This window comes from Lepeophtheirus salmonis, chromosome 2 (genome assembly GCF_016086655.4).
Source record: "Lepeophtheirus salmonis chromosome 2, UVic_Lsal_1.4, whole genome shotgun sequence".
NCBI classification, from domain to species: Eukaryota; Metazoa; Arthropoda; class Copepoda; order Siphonostomatoida; family Caligidae; genus Lepeophtheirus; species Lepeophtheirus salmonis.
In genome coordinates this window covers 8,046,122-8,069,862 of record NC_052132.2, presented here as the reverse complement: position 1 = coordinate 8,069,862, position 23,741 = coordinate 8,046,122, and the positions used below count along the sequence as shown (strand labels likewise).

The 23,741-nt window shown below is 31.8% G+C and overlaps 1 protein-coding gene across 1 annotated transcript; it reads right to left on the bottom strand.

The window, feature by feature from the left end:
• Positions 1-17,443: 17,443 nt before the first annotated feature.
• On the bottom strand, positions 17,444-23,322 carry Gnf1 (germ line transcription factor 1). The gene is made up of 11 exons (XM_040727941.2): positions 23,109-23,322; positions 22,897-23,020; positions 21,101-21,684; positions 20,863-21,042; positions 20,184-20,781; positions 19,775-20,130; positions 19,446-19,655; positions 19,246-19,397; positions 18,922-19,185; positions 17,758-18,151; positions 17,444-17,697 (listed from the first exon to the last, which is right to left on the bottom strand). Exons 1-11 carry the CDS (start codon positions 23,109-23,111, stop codon positions 17,605-17,607), a joined length of 2,958 nt encoding a protein of 985 aa, XP_040583875.1. The 5' UTR covers positions 23,112-23,322; the 3' UTR covers positions 17,444-17,604.
• Positions 23,323-23,741: the final 419 nt, after the last annotated feature.

The window sequence follows — 23,741 nt, the reverse complement described above, 5'->3', positions numbered from 1 at the left end:
ACTGGCACAGGAACATTATGTAGCGTGTATGTGGACTCAAATTTTTTCACCAAACGTTGAATTGTTGATTTTCCAGGTAGATTACGTTGACCATAAATTGGCGTTAACGCTCTTAAAGTTTGGATCAAAGACTCCCCACTTTTGTAAAAATTTTACTAATTTGCAAGCGTTGCTCGAGTGTGTACTGCTCCATGATGAAACTACAATTATTTATGAGCACTGCTTTTAAAAAAACAATAACAAATAGGACGTTTGTTTTCGAAACCTATCAACGTAAAATGGGAGCGTCCCTATTGAAAAACCCTTTATGGCCTTACTATGTAAGGAGTGGGATTTGTGTTTATTTCCATCCTCTCGCAACTGCTTGCAGCTGATCTAATAAAACGTCAAAACAGCTAAACTGCTCTCTTCCAATTCAAATTGTCAATCAGATTAGTGACGAAAATCGTATGTATTTTAGGGATGTAAAAAAGGAAACCGAAAAATCAATATGGTAACCCTGACAATTTGAAGAATGTTTTGAAGAACAGAAATGTAGTTGTCTTGTCGTTCCATTAGATCAGTTACAAACAGCTTTGATGAGAGAGGCTGGAGAGAAGGAAATAAGCGAAGACATTGGCAAGTATGTCTCCGACATCAATTCTACTCTAAGTCGAACAAGGACCTACAATAATAATCCCGCAACAAATCTTCAGGGTTAATCTTCGTCTTTTATGAGCACACTTGAATGTTTAATCAGGTTTAGAATATAATTGAATCTCTTAGGAAAGGACGCTACACAGGAATTAAATAATATTGTGTATGGTTTTGTTCGGGATTTCAAAAAGAAACTAGGGAGTGTCATCTGAAACCAATCCTTTAGATTTTGCTTTACTAAACTTTAAAACCTTAATAGATAACAGTGATGTGTTGCATCGTCAGAAGCTGAGAGCAATAGTTATTGCGCCAGCAGTAAGATATGCTGCACCTTCCATACCAGTTCCGTCTCTGGGTAATAATTCGTGGACTTTCGCTGAAGAAGAAATTAAATACCTTCTGTCAACTTTAAGACACAATTTAAAGGCTTTAAAAAAGATTTTACGACAATCTAAAATTTAAATTTGAGACTTGTTTTTAGTATTTTCATAAATTTTACCAGTTTTATGTTCGTATTTTTTTGTAAATTTTAGTGACATTGCGATGTAATCTTACCCCCGAAGCTTTAATTTTAAATTAAAATGTTTATTTATGTATATACTTTACGTAATTGCTTCGGTATTTAAGTGTTAGAACGAAATAAAATAATAAAAATAATAATAAAACTCCATTCTTCAGTTTACCAATTTTAAAAAAAAACGAGCGAGCTATAAAATGGACGGGATTTGTATCACCCTTACCACGTTCATTTTCAGTTTATTTTATTTTTACATACCCACAGAGTATATTTTATACACCACTACTCATGTCCGAGTCAGAACATATGAGATGTCAGTAGACAAATTTGAAAAAAAAAAATACTCAAAAAAAAAACAAGGAAAAATCCATGCATCTTGTAATCCTTTAGTAATGATTTCCCTTATTTCTATACTTGTAGTTAGGGAAATACTTTAATGTTCAATCCTTTCAACAATATCCTCATCGAAAAGAAAAGAAACAACAAAACCATTGTCTATAGGAATAGTTTATCGATTTCTTGAATTATGTTTCATCAATATAATTAAAAGAAGGGTAGTCAAATGTATGTATGTACAATGAAACATAATATGTATATTGTTTACGTATGTAGGGAAAAATAAGGGGGTGGAAAACTATGGAAGAAAGAGACATTGTGAATCATGGTGATTCATAACCCCTTACACTATATATAAAGTGTGTATAACACACATAGTTTGTGGTATAGAAACAAATATCGCAAATAAGAAAAGGAACTAATTCATCTCTGGAATTTGGCTTCTTATAAACACACTATGTCCATGGCCGGTTTTAAGAAAGGGAGGAGCATTAGCCGGCTCCATGTTGAATTATTAAAAGTGCTGTGTCAGTCCTTATTTAGGACGGAAGACGGCAGTCCCGTCCTGTTCAGTCTCAGTCGTGTCCAGTCCTGCATATCAGTCCTAAAAATTATAAAGTTCGGTACTTGATGACATCCCTTAACTATATTGCTTCCTCTTTTAATCAATTCTAGTACTACATAATAGACGGAAGGACCGTTCCCAAGGACTAATAGCACCAGTTCTAAGACTGGAGGCATGACCGAATAAATAAGGAATGACACAACACTAATTAAAGCATGCCATAAAGAACTCCAACCCTGCAATTTGGCTTTTTTATAAATAAATTATTTTGTCAACACACTATTTACAGAGGCAGTTTTAGGGGGAGAGGGGCATTTCTCCACCTTCATATTTGATTACCAAAAGTAGGAACCTCTAAATGGCAAATTGTGTGTGTTTGTAAAAGAAAAAACCCGGAGATTGAAGGTAGTTTTGTGTTAGTCCTTATTAAGAACTGAAGACTGCAGTCTAGCACAGGATCGGTCCGGTCCAGTTTAGTCTTGTATATCAGTACTAGTCCTAAAACTGATAAATTTTGGTCCTTGATACCGTCACTCAACTTTATTTCTTCCTTTTTAATCAGTTCTAATAATGACAGTCCGCAGGACCCACAGTCTTAAGAACCGGTCCCAACTACTGACTGATAGGATTGATAGGACCCGTTCTAAGACTGAACTGGACTAGACCGAATACATACGGAATAACAGTCTACTAATTAAGGCACACCGTAAAGAACTTTATCTCTGCAATTTGATTTTTATAGACATAAATATAAACAAATTATTTTATTAACACACAATGTCCAGATCAGGTTTTAGGGAGGAATGGGCATTTGCCCGGCTCTAAGTTTGATTTGCGGGGGAAATGAGACATGCATCATGATCTACAGTTTATAAAAATTAATGTCTTCCTTCGTTCTCCTGGCAATATAGTTTAGGGGTTTAAAAAAGAAGAAAAAAAGTGGATTGACGTCATCAAGGAACAAACTTTATAAGTTTGGGGACTAAACCGGACTTAGACTGAACTGGACGGGACGGGACTGCAGTCTTCAGTCCCAAATAAAGACCCACACAACACTATGCGTCAGTACTCCGATCCCTTATAGTACCGGGTAACGAACAACACTAATTTATATCAAATCCAATTATTTAATTAAAATTATAAAGCCTCATATTTGGGATATAAAAAAAATAATAATATAATTTGATAATTAATTGTTTTATTATACTAATTGATTATCAAAATGGTACTAAAATAATCAATTTTTTTCATTAAGTTCAGTTTACACAATATAAATAATGAATATGACTCTTACATTGCCATATTTGTAATCCCTTCCAGGAAGAATGGGACGGATTATGTCTTGTCGTTCTCTCATCTTGTAGCACCAAACTGACTTAGTAATTTTCTCAGAATCTAAGTTGTAGGGGGAAGGGGTGGAATTTTAAAAGACATCGGATATTATATATATATATATATATATCTAAGCTTTTCCCTTCTTTCTTCGGAGCACGCTACGCTAAGAAAGTTTTTAGAAGTCCGAAAGAGTAAGGAATAGTAAGTTCAAGAGAGTTGAAAGGAGGGGGGGATCTTCTTCAGTTCTCTCTTGAGAAATAATGAACCATAAAAAGAGTAGAGGTACGTATGTTAATTATACCTCGGTTATTTCTGCTCCCAAATAGCATTAAACTCGCAATTAAAGTCAAGAGGGGTCTTATTTAATTATAAGACGTCCTACATAATGTAAATTTGTCCCTATACTATTTGTAATGTAAATATACTTTACTTGACCCCATTCAAACAAGTTAGCAATGCCCAGGCCCATGACTACAGGGGTGTATGGAGTGGTGATATGCATAAAGAAGGGATCTGTGTAAAGAAAAAACTAATATTAGGATTAGAAAAATAAAAAAGGTTGTTGTGTGTGCTCGTTCTTCTTCTTTTTTTTCATTATTTAAAAGAGCGTGGTTATGTTAAATTCTCCCTTTGAAGTACGCATTCTTTCCTATCTTTGGTGTAAATTGCTGTAAAAATATATAATCAAATAAATATATAGGTTTAAATAATATTGTGGCAGTTCTCATTTAGGATTGAAGACTGGAGTACCGTCCTGTTCAGTCTCTGTCAAATCCGGTTCAGTCCTGCATGTCAGTACTAAAACTTATAAAGTTTGGTGCTTGATGACGTAACTAAACTTTAATTGTATATTTTTTAAACAGTTCTAGTACTGACAGTCTGCAGGACCGACAGTCTTAAGGACCGGTCCTAATTGCAGATAGGACCGGTGCTAAGAATGGGCAGGACGGTATGAATAATGAGTGACACAACACTCAGTTCAAATATAATTATAATATTTTCCATCCACTAATGCTATTTTAAATGTGGGAGGTTCTCCTCTTTATAGTAGTAATTCATTTTCTACTCTCCCCAAAAACATATAGCAGGCAGCTGATATTAACAAGGGCCTTAACTCAAAAGTAACATATTACTTGCTCCCACATTACAATAATCCCATCGGCTTTCAGTCGGTGGCAGAAGGCCTTGTACTCGCTGTAGATATAGTCCTCTGTCATGGCGTCCCAGTGCTGGGTGATAGTGGCTTTAAGGGCCTTGGTCCTTGGATGACGGGCACTGCATGCATTTCCCTTGACATGCACTCAAAAGGTGTAGTCAAGGGTGTTGGGATCAGGGCTGTGAGAAGGGGTGGGGCAAAAGTATCAAAAAAGAGATCAAAAACGTTTTGTAACGGAGAAGATGGGTTTCTTTCACTGTTCGTGTCAAAAGTGGCATCTCCAACCTCACAATGCTCTTTCCACACACTTTTTTGATAGCTCTTTGATAGTCTGATGTGAAACCCCGAGATCTCTAGCATGGGTCCTAATGGATTGCACTGGGTTTTTTTCTTTCACTTCTCTGTGTCTTGCTTGGCATTTTTGACAGAGCTCTTCTTCCTCTCCAAAGTTCCGAACTTTCTGACGGTATTTAGGGTGATCCTGGAGACGCTTAACTGTTTGGAGTGCACGAATAGAAATTCGTCGATCACGTTCAAGCGTCATTTTCTCGACTTGTACGTAAGCTAGAGAATTCAACTTTTTTTGGTTTTTTTTCTAACTAATTCTTTACGCTTTAATATATCGAAATATCAATTAATTTCAAACAATCAACCTTCATTAATTATTAAATTAGTAGTGCTTAGATTTCAATGTACCAGCCCTTATAACCTCTTCAAAATAATCTATATTTATGGTCACAAGAATAATAATCATAATACTTGACTTAATATGCAGAAAAATATTCAACATTTTTTTGAGAGAGAAGAAAGTGGATATTTTTAATAACAATTAACTTTTAATAAATGCTTCTAATTAAGTAAAATCAGGTCAATTTTACTTGAGGGGAGTTTTTACACGGAATGGAGTAATTTGCTTTTACAATTATAAAAGTCAAGGTACTAAACTCTTTATGAAAATTTTAGTCATATAGATATAATATGTGATGCTATGTAATTTCTAGGGATGTAAATATTCTTCCATTAGAATCTTTGTCGTATTTGTTTATTTTTCATTGATCTCAATAAATATTATATTGGTGATGGGTATTATATCACTTTAAAATAATTTTGCCATTTTTCCCACTTTGTCACTTTTCCTTTTTTTTCCCCTGCCATTTTTTTCCGGTTAATTTTTCTTGACATTTTTTTCCTAAAGTCGTAATGACCTTATAGGTTATATGAGTGTATGGAAGCTTGGGTTGGTATTAATAAAATTTAAGAATAGCCAGAATATTAATGAATTTGCAGATAATGTTTATTTGATTTTTTTTTGACATCGTAAAGATTTAGAACAAAAGCTAATTTTGGTCTTTCTGTATTTTTAATTTAGCTTTTATTTAAAGACATAATACACAAAAAAATGGCTTTGACCTACAGTTGTTTTTGCCTTTTATGAAAAACAGATATAATTTCATGAATTTATATGTAATAAAAACCTAATGAACCCAAGTCTTTAAGTGAAGAACACTCTCGGACAGGATATAAAAACAGACCATTTATGTCAATAGTAAAATTCTTGATATGAGCGATAGGTCATATTTTAGTTTTTAGTATTAACTTAAGTTTGAAATTTCAGGACTTAGTAAATATTTTATACTTTTTTGATAACTTAATTTCAAAGGCTGGGAAGATTGCCCTATTTTTAAATATTTGATAAATAGAAAATCACCTGCAGGAAAATTCTATTGAATACTTACTGTTAGATAGATAAAAGAGTTTCAGTTATATAGATAAATCGTCATGGTAAAATTCCTATGGTTCCTCGGGAAGGGATAGGTTTACCAGTGTATTTCTCCATAAATTTTTGAACGTAGATGCTTAGCAATGGATAAGGCTAAGAAATATTAGTTATTCATCTACACTATATGTATATATAGTTATCTGTCATGTCTACAGAATGAACTGTCCCCTCTTAGGATCAGTAGATAATTTCCCATCTACAGAAAATCCATTGAACGTGGATAGCAGTTGTTGGATATGCCACTATAAAAAAGTAGTAGAAATTATGAGGATACCATTATATTTTTTTGAAGAGGCTGTGGTGGTTAAGATAATAATATTGCATAATCAGACGTACGATATCCAAGAAGGGCACTCTAAATTCTAGAGAATCGATGAGTAAGGTCTGTGACTAGGATTTTCTTGAAAAATGAATATTTTGCGATTACATTTTTATTTATTTATTCTCAAAATTCATTAATGACTTTTTTAATAGAACCCAAAATTTGAAATTATTCTTTATCACTTATTATAAGAACAAAATCTATTTTTTCGGATTTTTGTTGTTACTACACCTCTCTATAGTCACGTGTATGAAACATTTAAAAATAAACGATTGTTAAACACAATAATCGAGGATGTGGGAACAGTTTTGCGGTTTTTTATATTAATAAAGCATAGTTTGTATATATGTCTGTCTGTAGAGGACTCATTAGTCAATGTGTCTTTGATATTATAGAATTGTATGACAACTGGATCTAAGAAATAACAATATAACAATACGTTCATGTAAGTGTGAACCGATTACACATCTATGGTAATCCGTAGTGATGATAATTTTTTGTATTTTGTGCATTTAAAAAAAAGAGAACGATAATCAGCATGGTAAACATGACAATTTGACGAATATTTTTGGAGGAGAGCATGTTTCGTTAGATCAGCTACAATCAGCTGTTCACCTTAATACATAAGAATATATCATTTTTGAAGTAAAAAAATGAAATGATGACTCACTCCAAGAATTAAATGACTTAATAATGATAAATTTTGTACTCAAATCAGTAAAATACCTCTATAAACCCCGTTTACATATTTCCTATGTAACATTTGCACATTTTCTTATTTATGTAAATTGTTTATAATTACAAGATTTGCATAACACTATTTGCATTATACCTCTAGACACAGTCTAACATGACATTTTATTTATATTAAGAGATTAAACAACTCATATCACTCACATGATGTAAATATCCCCTTTAAATCATGAAGTAAAGAGGTATATTTTTCAAAAAAGTTATTGCAACTTGTAATCTGTCCCTATAAAAAATAAATCTGGTTTGTACATAAATTATAAAATAGTTTTTCTTTTTTTTTTTCAAAATATAAAACATTAAATAGTTATAAAATGAAATTTAAACTGTACACGGATGAATATGTTGGATCACTGACAAAATCTAAATATCTAAAGAGTATTAATAGATGAATTTAAATTTTAAAATGTTTTCTACTCCCACACACGCTCAGTTACTATTTTTCGTGAGCGCACTCTTGCTCCGCTCATTTTTTAAAGCAATGAGCGCACTCCTGCTCAATTAAAAATGAGCTGCGTTCATTTTTTCGCTTGCATTTTCATTTGACAACTCCTTACTATTGCAATTAATTTTCTTAAATTAACATATATTAATTATTTAATATAACAAAAATGAAGAGACATTAGGTAGAAGAATAAATAAAACTTAAAGAAATAAAATTTATTTAAAATATAAAAAATACATGAAATGATTATTTCAATTTTTTAACTATTAAATATTTGATCCATTGAAAAAGTTTTTTTTTTAAAGTTTTCATCTTTTGAAACTCTGGTATCTATCCTTAAATATAATTAATCAACTTTAGAAAATACTTTCACATTGGTAACTAAGGAAAGTAGTGTATAAATCAGAAAGTAATGTATTTGTGCTAGATTCTGCTAAATAGTCAAATATCTTTGAATAACAAATATTAAATTTATCAAATTTACATTACCACATGCAAATGTGATAATATTTAGTACAAATGGGATAGTTTGGTACCCAAACTGTGTGTTTTGAGGCAAGTTCAAGTGTACCCTACGATTTGGACAATCATACATTATTTACAATAGCATATAATAAGCCATTCTCTTAGGAGATATTTTATTAAAACTATCATCCAGTACAGCCTGATAATTAGTTTGAGTTTGAACACAGGATTTTCAAGTTTTTGAAAATTTTATCACTTAGGTTGTTAGAGATTTTGAGATCGTATGATGATTTACTACATAACAAATTAAGAAAATCTTATTTCAGTTGGGAAAATTTGTTTACAAAAAAGAAAGATTCCTTTTCCAACTTAATCACCACACAGGAAATAGCTGGCAGTGTCTCTGGGGGACCTAATGTCTGAGACTTCTCAGAGTGGCCAGCTACATGAGAGATAAACTCGTCCACCGAAGAGTTGCGGAGAACCACAGATACGGCATAGAAAAATTCATTCTAGCTTATCTTGAGACATAACTTCAACCGTCTTTTCTTCAAAATTAACTCTCAAATTTTTTGATGATATCTTAGAAGAGGTAGAAACGGAATCTTATATATACAAAAGAAAACTTTTGAATCTTCCTCCTCCTCTTACTCCCCCTCCAGCTGTGCCACTTTTTGAGACTCTACTATTAAAAAGTAGAGGGCAAGATTGCATTAACCAATTAATGCAGTTTACGCAGAATTATTTGGAGGTAAAGTAATTTTATAATTGTATTCTAGTTGGTGCATGTATTAAGCGATCTTCACTTTAGGCAAGTTCGGAGTGGGTTAGTTTATTAACATCACATTATACTTGCATTATCATCCCTCATGCGTTCGAGGAACGGACAGGCTCATACTTATATTATTATATTGAAGATATCATTTTATTATAATCAATTAATAACCTTATTTATTTATGATGTATTTAATTGTAAATTTTTCGTTTAAAATGTTTCATCTTTTTTTTTTTTTTTTTTTTTTTTGGGGGGTTACGATTAGAACATTTAAATCGGACTTTTTTATTCCATAGATTACTTTTCAAGTAGATCCACCTCTTGAACCTGCAGGTATTTCGCACAACCCGCAACGAGTACTGAAGTACAAGAGAGCTAATACGCCTATAAAAAAGTAACTTCACTGCTACGCTTCTCTCCGCGCGCGAAGAGTTGACTCAACTGTCCTCAAATCAACTTGTTAGTTAAAAAGAAACTGGATTAGCTAGGGCTAGGATATAATGAAGAAGGATGAAGCACAGAGATTAAAATCACACAACCTCGTTTTTGCTTAGAGGAAAACCTCAATTAATCAATCTTGGATATTTTGCATAATTTGGAGACAAGCCAAGGAACAAAGTGAAGTATCTTGATATAAATGTAGATTATGTTCTTAGGACAAGTATAGAAAATAATTTATTAACGTTATATAAACCAATAATAATACATTCAAGAGTCCAGTTTAAATATAAATATGCATATAATTTTTTTAATTGTCCTCATAAAAATAAATTTAATAGAGTAAAAATAATATTTCTCCCTGAATACAAAAATGAAATGCACATTACTTGCTACAATATTATAGGTACAATTATAAGATTAAATCTAATAATTTTTGGATTTAGACACTTACAATAAATTTAAGATACATTTGACAGTTTATTCACTTTTCTATCTGCTCCAGGATCACTATGTCTCTTGCACATTAACAAAGGGCCTATAGCTTTTAACTATGAAATTAGACGTTTCTAAGCTGTTAATTTTATTAGATCCCAGGCTAAGTTTTTTATTATGGACGTTTCCTTTTTTTTCTTTTCTTTCCCCATAAGGAAAAAAACGACGCCATATTTCTTTTCTTCCCTTGACATTTATATACACTTGATCAGCGATTGCAAATTATCAAAATTTATTAACAAACAAACCGTAATAAAAAATGACTGATTTTCATCGCAAAATCATCTTTCGCGATTAAGCTCATTTTTGGCTCAATGGCTTTGTTAATAAGTGCTTCACCATACATCATTGCATCCCGAAAAAATTACTGTTTGGTGTGGACTTCATGCTAGTTGAATCATTAGGCCATATTTTGTTTTTGTTGATGATGTTAATTGCCGCGTTACTGTAAATGAAAATCGCTAATGCACAATGACAACTAATTTTTTTGCCCCAATTGCAAGGTATGGACTTGGGGAAAATGTGGTTTCAACAAGACGGTTCCACTTGTCACACAATTGACGTAATAATCCATTTATTGCAAAGTAAATTTGGTGAGCGCGTTATTCCGGGAATGGACCAGTTGGTTGGCCTCCTCGAACGTGCGATTTATAAATTATTTTTATGAGGTCATGTGAAGTCATTGGTCTAAACCAATAAGCCAGCAACGTTAGAAGACCTAAAAAAAATATCAAATGCAAAATTGTTGCAATATTGGTCAATTTAGAGGAAAAAGTAGTGGAAAATTGGGTTCAGCGATTGGACTTTTGTACACGTGCTTGTGGTTGTCATGCTAAAGGAATCAATTTTTACACATAAATGTACATGTTTATAATTTGTATTGAAAAAATTAATTTGACAAAATCTTTAACCGTTTGTGTTATTTATAAAAAAAAAGTTGAAACACTCTTAATGAAAAACCCTTTTGTACTTGAATCCCTAAAATACAAACGTGAGGTTTAATTAATTCACAATAGCTAGTAAGTTTAAACTCCTAAATATTTCTAATATAATCATATGAGGAGGTCTAAATAAAGGCAACAACATCAGACCAATATCTTTAAGTATTCAGTTAATAGAAATCGATATACTATGATCATCGGGGCCCTCTGTCTCTTGTGCAATGGAAGGAAATGTCAATGTCTTAATAATATACTGTTAATTTTTAAAATTTTTGATTTAGATACTCTTAATTCATACTTTGTATCATCTTGACAATTATTTTTTTCTTAATATAACGTGAATATTTAATACAGATTTGATTATGCCCAGATAGTTCTTTTAAATGTATTTATTCAAATTGGAATCTGTTTTAACTTATTCATTTAGCTATTATTTTTTCATTAAGTTTAATTGCAATTATTCATTCTAGAATCCATGGGTTGTGGCTAATTTCAAATTTGTTCGATCACTGGTTTGAATATTATAATATTAACAAAACTTAGGGAGAATTATTATGACGTTATTTTTGATTTCCACACAATGAACGCACTTTCTTAATTTAAAAGATGAAATCAATCAGAAAAGTGATGATGAGGATTCCAACAGTTCTTCAAATATGGGGTTACAAATAGTTAGAACCATTTTTGAACCAAAGATTGAGAGTGACAATAATAATTTAAATGATAACAATCTTTAAGTAATTATCAATATAATGTTCCTATGACAAAAATCCTGAAAATTGTTCACTTTTCATGTACGTATATAATTGTGATGTGTCGTTCGCGAACCTAGATGCTATATGAGCCGGCTTTTTGAAGTGAAAGACTTAAACCTGCTCAGAGCGTCCGCAGGCGGGGGCTATAGCCTCCCTTCCAAAATAAAGTAATATTTGCTTTTTATTAAAATAATAGTAAGGATGAAAAAATTTGGAGCGAAAATAAGAGAAATAAAAAAAACATAAGAATTTAAAGAATATTTTAGAGGAGAGCAACTAAGTTGTCATGATGTTTCCTTAGATCAAGGACTAGGTTAGATCAACTACAATCAGCTGTAACAAGGAAGGGAGGGGGAGAGGGACATAAACGAGGATATTGGAAAGAATTACTCCGGTGTCGATCATTAATTCTACTCTGATTCCAACAAGGACTTACCATTATAACACTTCAACAAATCCTCAAGGTTACTCTCCGTCTTTTATGAGCACGCACAAATGTTTAATTAGGTTTTGAATACAATTGAATATAGTAAGAAAGGAAGTTTACTACTCATGAGTTGAATAATAACGACAACAGCTTAGGAAAAGAAATTATATTCTTTAGATTACCCATTAAAAAAAATGGGGCAGCTAAAACAACACGCTCGATTTACAGGCCCCGTTTTAGAGTGAGCAGGCCCTAGGACAAATGTAAATGTTCGGTACAGAAAACTACAAAAATAAAATTCAGACCCTTTTTTTTCAAAATGACATTTTAGTTAATATTGTTTTTCTAAAAGGGTCTTTTTTAATCAATAACATATCTATTTTAATCGATTGAAGCTTTTTTCGGACAATCTTTATAATAATGTATTTATTTATTGTTTAAAAATATATATGAATCTATCTCAACTTTTAAATACTAATATAATATATACATGTTGTCGTTTCAGAGCTAAAAAGTATATAATGGGACATATATATTAGGTGGTCTAAAAGTAATATGTAGTTTGGGCGCGCAACATATATAAATTGAGAAGGAGAACCCTTTTTAATTTTCTTTTTTTTTTAACGCCTTAAATACAATTTTGAATTTACAAAATCTTATTTAATATACAGAGTACGACAGGGAAATTTTCCGCGGGTATCCTGTGTACGTTTGCCCGTACGTCACACATTCTCTTTCTATCTCGAAATTGGAGACAGCGACAGAGGATAGTTGAAATTCAATTCTCGCAACATTTTAATAATAAGGAAATAACTTCGGTACGTCAAGCGAAGGAACGCGAAGTGAAGAGAAGAATATATTGAGGGATAAAGAAGAGACGGATCTCAAATTTTTCGAGTTATTCGATTAATTAGCACTTTGAAGGGTCACAAAAGTAGATAGAAAGAAAAAGTATGACGTATCCTGTACTTTTTAGGTACTTGAGCACGACGTTACCTTGATTGTAGCACGCAACCTTTACTCCGAAAAGAAACACAGAAAAAAGACCCGAAATTATCTGGTAGTTAGCCAAATAAATCAATCATACATCTCGTATACTCCCAGACTATCACAATCATATATTATTTCTTCACCATTTTTAAAATATAATTTGCAATATTTAAATCTACATTGTATTTTATTCGTTAAATTATTAACGAATAGTTCAAGGTAACTAGAAATTTATATCATTACTATTTCGATACAATATTTTATTTTCGCAGATAAATAATATTACTCTTATTTTATGCCTCAAATTCAGGTTATATTCATTTGAGGATTGATAAGTCCATAGAAGCAACCCATTTTCATCGACTTTTCAATGTTATTTTAGAAATTGAAAATTATGGGATTCGTATTATTGGAATGGTTTCGGATATGGGACCAAAATATCTGCCTTTGGACAGAATTAGAATTATCTATTGATAAAACATATTTTTATAATTCATTCAACAAAGACAAACGTATTTATGTGTTTTATGTGTTTGCAGAAAATTAGAAAACTATTAGATACGGATAATGAGGAGCTTGAAATTGCTATAAATTAAGTTCTGATCATTTAAATGTAGTTGGAAATGCCAGACAACGGGTTCGGCCAGCCGCTGAATTATTTAGTCATACAACAGCTAATGCCATTCGACTTTTAAATGGATAGAATGATAAAAATTATTCAAAGTAAATACCCTAATGAACCTCCTGAATTTATTGAGGAGGTTTCCACTAAAATATACTAATAAATTACATAAGTGCCGAATAAAAAATAAATTAGCTGGGAAAATAATAAAGATGACACATTTTGTCTGTTAACTCTTAAAATAATTAAATATGAAATTTTTATCCTATTCTAATTTATTTTTATTGCAAGTTTTGAAGTAATTTATATTTTTCTTTATTTTTTCTAAATATAAATCATTCCCCTCTATTTTATATTATTTTTTAGGTACATTTAGTTTTAAAAACTGAAAAGCATTTTATTCTTAATTATTACATCATAATTATGAGTGAATTCAATCAATGAATTTAATATTATATCGACTAATACGTCACACTCTCTCGACAAAGGAAAACGCGAGGTGGAAGACACACATCAGTCCAAATATGCGTAATTGACATGCCATGTATTTCTAGTTACCTTGGTATTGCTTAGTAATATTTTATTAAAAGCGTAACTATTAATTTGTATTAGTATATGATAGCCAAAATTGCTTCTTATGAATAATAAGATGACCGATATATATGTTATATATAGGACGAGGGATCAACAAGAAATTGTTAAACATTTTTTTAGGATTTCAAATATTATCCCAGAGTGGAAGAGTTGCTCAAAACACCACGTGATGTTGAGGTAAAACTACAACAAATATTATAGTTTAATAATTGTACAAAGTTCATATGAGTTTACCAGGTATAATTTATCATAAAAATGTTTTTTACAATAACAAGTTGCGTGATAGGAGCTTGTGGTCCTCCAGAATGTATTTGTACTCATTGTCTGTCACGGTGAAATTAAAGTCACCTAGATTGTTTGTTGTGGTCTTGCCACGAACATTAATATTTTATATTACTGTTTTGGTTATATATAAATATAATACGTTTATTTTGTTTGTGAGAGGCATAGCGGTTAGGAGTATTTTGCGTTTCGGCGATTTTTTGTTATTGAAAAACATGGATCAAAGAATTTGCATCAAATTTTGTGTAAAAAATGAAATTAAGTGCTCCAAAACCCTTGAAATGTTGAGAGTGGCATTCGGTGAAACTGTTCTGAGTAAAAAAAATGTTTACAAGTGGTACAAACTCTTCCAAGATGGTCGGGAAGATGCAAATGACGAGCCTCGCTCTGGACGCACAACCACGTCAACAACCGGTGAAAACGTTGAAGCAGTGAAGAAAATTGTTTTTGAAAACCGTCGAATGACTATCAGAGAAGTTGCTGAAGATATTGACATATCGGTTGGCTCGTGCCATAACATTGTTTCAAACTTTTTAGGCATGAGACGAGTGTCAGCGAAGCTGGTTCCGAAACTGCTTAATTTTGACCAAAAGAATCGTCGCATGAGCATCGCCAATGAGCTGTTTACAGTCGCCAATGATGATCCTGATTTTCTCAAAAGGGTTATAACTGGTGACGAATCATGGGTATATGGTTATGATATCGAAACCAAATCCCAACTGTCCGAATGGAAGAATCCAGGTGAGTCAAGACCAAAAAAAAACACGCCAAGTTCGATCAAATGTCAAAGTTTTAATCACTGTTTTTTTCGACTACCGAGGCGTAGTGCATCAGGAGTTCTTACCACAGGGCAGTACGCTCAATCAAGAGTATTATCTTGAAGTTATGCGCCGCTTACGAGAAGCAATACGAATAAAACGTCCGGAATTGTGGATAAGCAATTCATGGCTTTTGCATCACGATAATGCCCCTTCTCACTCATCTTTGCTTGTGAGAGATTTTTTGGCCAAAAACAACACCACAATCATGCCTCAGCCACCATATTCACCGGATTTGGCCCCATGTGACTTTTTCTTGTTCCCAAAACTGATGCGACCTATGAAAGGACGGATATTCGCAACGACTGAGGAGATAAAGACTGCATCGCTGGAAGAGCTCAAAGCTATACCGAAAAGTGCTTATAAGAAGTGCTTCGAGGATTGGAAAAAGCGTTGGCACAAATGTATTGTAACTGAGGGTGATTACGTTGAAGGGGACAACATAATTATTGATGAATAAATAAATATTTTTTGCTTAAAAAATTCCCTACGTTCCAAAATATTGTTAATTTTTGGATTTATACTAAATAATTGTTTAGCTTAATCTTTCCATGTATGGTTTGAGATGTTTAATGGTCGCCAATTAATAGTTTTGTTATGGCTGTAGTTAAATTCCTTTATGTCGTATTTTCTTCCTCAATTCATGTTGATGAGTGTCAACAACATTTCTCTCTGATATTTTCCAAATTGCAAAGAACTAGTTCTACAGACATGTTAACTGTTTCCCCAGGAATGACTTGATCCTCTTTGACTTCTTCTTTGTGGCAGGGTCGATCTTGAAAAGGAGATTTTACACCCAATTCAGAGAACGTCAACATCTGCTCATGATTACTAGCATGTCTACATTGTTGGGTTAATTTAAGTTCCACTATTTCTTTTTCAGCAACCTTAGACTCTAATAGATCAATTTGTCTTATTTAATCCATATCCATCTCTTAACTCCTTTTTTAGTCGTATGGATAGAAACATTTTTGTCATCAACCAGCATTTTTGTGTGGAATCATACACTGCCGTATCTTTCTTACGCTGTTCTGCTTGGAAGTTCATAGCTGTTAGTGATTTTATCATCAAGTTCAAGGGGACTTATCCCCACGTTTTCTCCTGATCAAAATTTTTTAAAGTCAAATTTATCAACTACTTATATCATTATAGATGATGGCTATTTCGTAAATAATAAAAATAGAAGTCGTTAAGAAATGCCATTTCTAAATAAAAATATCATCAAAGAATGTACATTTAAAAAAAGGTTAGTCAATTAATAGATAGCTATTGAGCTATCTTTCAAAATTCATTTAAAAAAAATAATTAAAGTCTGTAGGTTAACTTTGAAAAAATTTTAACCTTCAAAATCTCTATTCATATCCTCTAATTTTGTAAAATTTTTATCAAGACAAGAGGCTATGTACAAAGTACGTAAGCAAGTAAGAGGGGTTTTTGAAATTGGGAACACAAGTTCTATTAAGTAGGTCAAAAATGCACAAAACTTGCCCACATACTTTATATATACACGGCCCCTAAAATCAATATCCCATTGGAGGAAATTTTTGGCTGTAGAATACACTCAATAGATACCAGCCTACACGAAGGTTTATGGGCAATATGAGATGTTTATTTTGTTCATATTAATAAAACCCCCCACATAATTGTTTTTAAAGGTATCATGTTGCATAAATTGTTTAGTTATTGAGTAGTGGCAAAATTACATTTTTGATTTTTTGGGGTTTTATTAAACAATGAATGGTTTTAAGTAAGAAATACATTTTTGCAAAAATCATTTATGTAAATTAGTTTAAAATTACAAGATTTGCATAACAATATATGCATTATACCTCTAGACACCTTCAAACATGACATTTTATTTATATTAACAGATTAAACCACTCATATCCCTCACATAATGTAAATATCTCCTTTTATTCATGAAGTAAAGATGTATATTTTTCATACAAGTTATTGCAACTTGAATCTGTCCCTATAAAAAATAAATCTAGCTAGTACATAAATTATAAAAAAGTTTTTTTTTTTTTTTTTGAAAATATAAAACATTAAATAGTTATAAAATGAAATTAAAACTGTACACGAATAAATATGTTGGATCACTGACAAAAATCTAAATATCTAAAGAGTATTAATATATGAATTTAAATTTTAAAATGGTTTCTACTTCTTCTTAGCTTTGGCTGATGACTTCTTAGACTTTGCACTTGTTTTTTTGTCATCATTTTTGGAACTGGTCGACTTCCTTGTTTTAGCCTAAAAACATAGAAAAAAACGTCACACTCAATGAAGGTTAATGAGTACTATAAAATGTACCTTTATCATTGCATCAGAAGTTATATCCTCTTCATTTTCAGATTCGCCCTCATCCTCTATATCTTCAGTAGATAAAGAGTCAAACGATATATTTGTTTTCTTTTTGGTATTAGTTTGGCTTATAGCATAGGGTAGATTTGATACTTCTTTGTTATAGGTCCGTGTAAATGCAGACTTGACCTTACTTTCAACAGATTTCATGGGATCTTCCTTATCAGGCCAAGAGGTGTATTCAATTAAACTATCCAAATCCTCTCTTTGTAATGAATAGGCCTCCATGACTTTAATGGAAGCAGGAATGCCTTGAGCACCATTTTTCCTCAGTGGACCTGTCACGGAATTTTCTAAATGCTGCGCGTAGTCAGAACACATACTCTCTTTACTACCACCAATTCTAATATAAAAATAGTATCATTAATAGGGTTGCGAAGAGGTGGAAATTTAGCTCCGGGAATTTTCAAAATGAGAAGGTTATATGATTTTGAAATGTTCCGTATATATTTAAAGGACAATACTTAAGATTTTTTAGTTCATACTTATGGACTCAATTGAGTCCTTTAGTTCATACTATAATAATTAGATACTGAGCTTTTGAGTTCACTAGAGATTATTTCCCCTTTCCTCCGTCACAAATGTATCTTAATAGTCATGATTCTAGAAAAAGATTATTACTACCGTTATTTTAATTATAGCTTCAGACCAATAAATCTTTGTTTTTTGTGCGTTGCCTCTGATCAAATACGTTAGGGGCTTCGGAAGAGGGGAAAAAGGGTCTTAACTTTCTTCAGTTAAATACATAGATGGTAGCGGGTTATTAGGGACGAGTGGGCCTAAGATTCTAGGCCCACAACTTAAGGAGACTACTTTTTTTTATTATAAATGTGTTATTTATTTCTTTATAAAAAAACCTATTTTATAACTCATATATGAATCGTTACATTTTTTATATTTTGTAGATTAACTTGTTTGTTTTATGTAGTAATATGTTAAAAAATATATATTTTTCATCAAAAATATTTCTGTTTCCAGCTTTCAACATTAAAAATTAACAACTTAAGACAGTTTTTAGTCAAAAATTCCCATTTATTCCCCAAAATTCTTATAGAGAGTTTCAGCTTTTAAAATGGTTAAACAGCTGTTATTAAGATATCTAAATCAAATTACCTTAAACGAGAATGCGTAGTTAACTCTTGCAGAATTCTATTCATCTTTTTTTGTCTAGAATTCTTTCCAAGCCAACTAGGAAACTGAATTTGTCCATGTAAAGTACCAGACATATATTCACCAGGTAGAACACTTGAGTATATGGCGTTCACAGGAAGAAGATTCCATGCATTTTTACTTCGTATTGTTTTTTCAACTAAGTCTCCATTGCAAAGACTATCTGACGACAAGCTAATCAGCTCCATCGTCTTTTTGCGATCTTTGCTACAATTTAAATTCATAATCGTAATTAAACATAAGCCTCTTAAAAAGATAATAACATACTTAGCTGCATCAGGAGTAACTGATAAATAATTTTCCTGAATAAATAAAGGACCAATACTAAAATCGTAAAAAAACAAATCAGATTTGTCATAAAGTGACATAGATTTTTGTTCTTGAGATGAAAAAACTTTCTTGCAGACGTCCCAAGGGCCCTTTAAGATCAAAATAAATATAAATATAAAAACAGCTATAAAACTTACCATTTTGATTGATGTCTTTTTGGATGTTGAAGCTTCTTTTTCAGCCTCAGTTTTTGTCAAGGCTTTACTATTTGAATTTGATCGTGCTTTTAGCATTGTAAGGTTATGTAAAACTTGACGAACATCATTATTACATCCTGTTATTAGTTCGGCCATGGCATCAGGACTTACTTTAATCTTTTCTTTAAAACATATACTCATCATAGAAGCCTTCAAAAAGGATAGTGTTGATTAATTAAAGTAACAATTATTACAAAATAAAAACATAATTAAATTTGAACATTTGCACTCGCAAAATTCGAGGAATATACATTTATACAATAACTTACCTTAATTTGTTCTAATCGAGGTCTTTGAAATCTTAAATCGAAGCAATGATTTGCAAGACTTCTAATTTTTTCGTGATTACGGTCATTACACATGCAAATTACAGGAATTTTGGAGCTTTTCAACAGGAGTATTAATGCTGCTATGCCACCTCGATCCTCATTCCCAGCCATTCCATCTACTTCATCCATTAACAAAACTCTCTTGGCAGAGATCTTTGAAAGTGACCTCGAACTAAGGGCTTCTTTTACGTTCGTATCTAAAGATTTTTTTGATCGTCCATCAGATGCATTCAGTTCCATAATATCAAATCCAAGTTCCTTACAAACCAAAGAAGCCGTTGTTGTTTTTCCAACACCTAGAATCATGGTTTTTGTGTTTCTATTTGAGTAACTACAAATAAATACATGCCTGGAGGACCGGACAAAAGAGCACATTTAGCCCATCCCCCATTATCACCAGCAGTGGCCCATGGAGAAGGACGAGGTGGCGGTTTTTGTTTGTTAGGACCATTTTCATTATACTTGGACCAATTTCTAAGCCACTCTAGGAGTTTTCTCATATTGCTTCGATCACCTTGTTGGCCAATAATATTTTTAAGATTCATGGGCTTATATTTATCAACCCACAATAATGACTCGCATGGCTCTTTAGGAGAAAATGTGTCCATAGGTTCATTTTTAATTATAGAGTTTTCTTTTTTCAGAAGAGTCTCAGTTTTTGGTGTAGATATCTTTTCGTTGGTCTCTGAAGGGGATGTATCAGTTGAATGAATTTTAGACAAAAATTTGGTTTCTTCTCTTTTTTTATTCGTTTCATGGATACTACAGTCTTTTCCGTTTTCCTTTTTAAGTAAATTCATTTTTTTATCATCGATATTAGATTTCCTTGGAGGTTTTTTTACAGCCTTAATTTCAACATCCACATTTTTTGCATGAGATTTGGACTTTTCTCGAAGGAGATCCAAAAAGGTATCCTCATTTAATTGTTTAGTTCCAAGCGTTTCAGCCTACATCATATTTAAAAGAAAAAAAAATCATTTATTAAAAAAATGTTAAAAAAAAGAATAGATTTTAGCATTAAACATTACCTTTTTAAGTTTGGCTTCTCCAGGTTGATCACCTACAACAATATAAGTAGTATTTCTACTAAGTGATGTGGTTGTCTTTCCACCACATTTCTTGATGATCTCGCCCATTTCTTCTCTTTCCAATGAATCATAAACACCGGTTAAAACGAATACCATTTTATCAAAGCATCCAGATACAGCCTAAATTTAGGAAATATAATTAATTGAAAAATATTGAAAAAAGAGGTAACAGTTTCACCTCCGGAATGTCTTTACATCCTGGATTACGAGCTCCACCACGAGACAAAAATTGCTTATACGCATTTTGATGTTTCTTTTTCATTTCCTCATAATCTGCTTGAGGTGTTCCAGGAATTTCATCATCTTCAGAATCAATAGATTTTTTAGGAGTATTCTTTATTTTTGTTGGTGTTTCCACTTCAATCTCATAAGATCGTTTTTTAGAACCCAATTTCTTAGAAATGGACGATTTCCCATTCATGGAATCTTCCTTGTTTGATTTTGATGAAGAACTTTTTTTTGTTTTATTTGAAGGAGAATCTTGATGAGATATTTTCTTTGGAGAATTGAGTTTAATTTTTTTTGATGGAGGGTTTGTGGATTCCAAGTCAAAATCATCATCCATATCTCTTAAAACAGCATCCAGGTCATTGTCTGACGATTTTTTATTGGAAGATTCGCTATTTTGGGAGCTTTTAGAACCAAAGAAATCATCAACGTTGACTGGGTTAAGGTGAGATTTGACATCTTTTTTCTTTGGAGATGATTTTTTCTTTGGAGTAATACGCTTGGAAACAATTTGAGTCGTTTCTTTTCCAACGTCTAAAGAGACAAATATTTATATATTAGATATTCAATAAGATAAATATATGTTCAGACACATGACAAAATCCCAATATACATTGCCTTATTATACATATATTAAAATAAAATCTTCATTAATTCAATTACGATAGAAATCCTTGAGAATTTCGACAAGGTTTTGTTACAAAAAATACAAATGGGAAATATGATAATATCGAGCAGCATTTAAATAGTGCTTAATATCCAGTTCATTACTTCAAAATCAAATATTTCTAGTAATTACCTATACACCAGTAAAAAAAATTAGACCCAATTTGCTTGAGTACAATACTTGGAATTAAATACAGTTTAGATGCTATTCGAAGTTCAAGTATTTACTCTGACTTCAATGATAATAGATGTATATTAGACCTTTGAATATTTTAATTGAAAAACATCAGCAATAAAGCTACATGGCTCCTGAAGCCAGCATAGGCAAAGTCCAAAATCATAGTAACTGGTATAGTAAGTTAGTTTAGACCTTAGAAAATGGGAACATTATCAGTTTACATATCGAGGGTTGAGGGCCAAATTTTCATTACTCAAAATTTACAAAAATTAGTGTTATTCTCTATATGTTGTCCTAGAAACATAATATTTAATGTGAATACTGAAAAACAGAAAAATTCAGGCTGTAGAAATGAATTTCTCAGATCTGTTTTATTGTAATAATTGGAAAACACCTTTTATTCATAATGTAGGAATGGAGTTTCCAAGCTTCGTTCTGTGTAAAATAAATATTTGAATTACGACAATTTGGCTCACCCCCCCCCCATCATATGTGGAGCGTCAACATAAAAACAATCTTGAACAAAAAATCAAGAAAAGGAGAAAACCATGGATGCATGTTTAATGGACTTATTTGAGTTAATTATAGGCTTCGTATTCAAATTCGCAGGATAAGTGTAGATACCCATAAAACTATAGTTATACTTTAGTACCTATACTTGATTTAAGAGACTTATATAAAAGGTATACGTTTCTTATTCTATTATTGTGACGATCAAGTGCAATTTGCAGCGTACCCAAAGGGTTAATAAGGATCATTTGTAGATAAAAATGGACTATAATTCGTGGAAGAATGCAAATGTAATCCACACTCAATTTTGAGACAAATTATTCTAGCTTGCTTTTATGTTAAAGGGCCACATATAAATTATTATAATTGTAGAAGCACTGGCAATGATTCACCTTCGTCATCAGAACTATCTATCCGCTGAATCCGCTTCCTTTTGGACTGTTTATCTTCTGACTTTTTAGTTTCTTTTGGAGGAGCAACTTTGACGGATTTAGGGGAGAAATAGCTCCGTATGTCCTGGAAATGGAGGAAAATGGGATTCACACGACTCATTATTATTAGATTCAAAAATATATTTAAATATACAAATTATATAATTATTTACCATTTTATAAATTAAATTACCCCTTTGACTTATAATTAAATTATAATAGTATTTATAATCCAATAAATATTCTTAATTCACTTGTGTAAACTTTTTATTTTGGCGCTGTTTTTATTATTGCTCAACGTTGATATTATGTAGAGGATTTCATGGCTAGCAATATTTTGATAATGGATTGGAATAACTCAACGCAACTAATCCAATCACTCAACCTCTTTTATTCCTTCGAAAAGAAAAAAACCAATCAATTATCTAAAGTATCATTTCATATGTTTTTAAATAAATTACTAGGAGGCTCAATCATTTATACATAAACTAATTCAATACGAAGAGTGGACCAAGTTAGGATAAATTTTCTTTTCCCAAATGAGTGTGAAAAACTAAAAAGGAAGTGGAGAAAGATGCCCTGATGACGTCATAGTCACTCCTGCACTTTGAGTTTTACTCATCTTTAATGCAATTTATGCATAAATCAAGAACTTAATGCAAGTACATAATCAAAATTAATAATGATTATAGCTATTGCTCATGATATATTAATTATTATGTTTTTAGTTATTGTTATCGAAAGCAGCTGCACTTTAGAGACGGCAAATGCAATTTTTCTCTATAACTATTGCATAACTTTCTTTA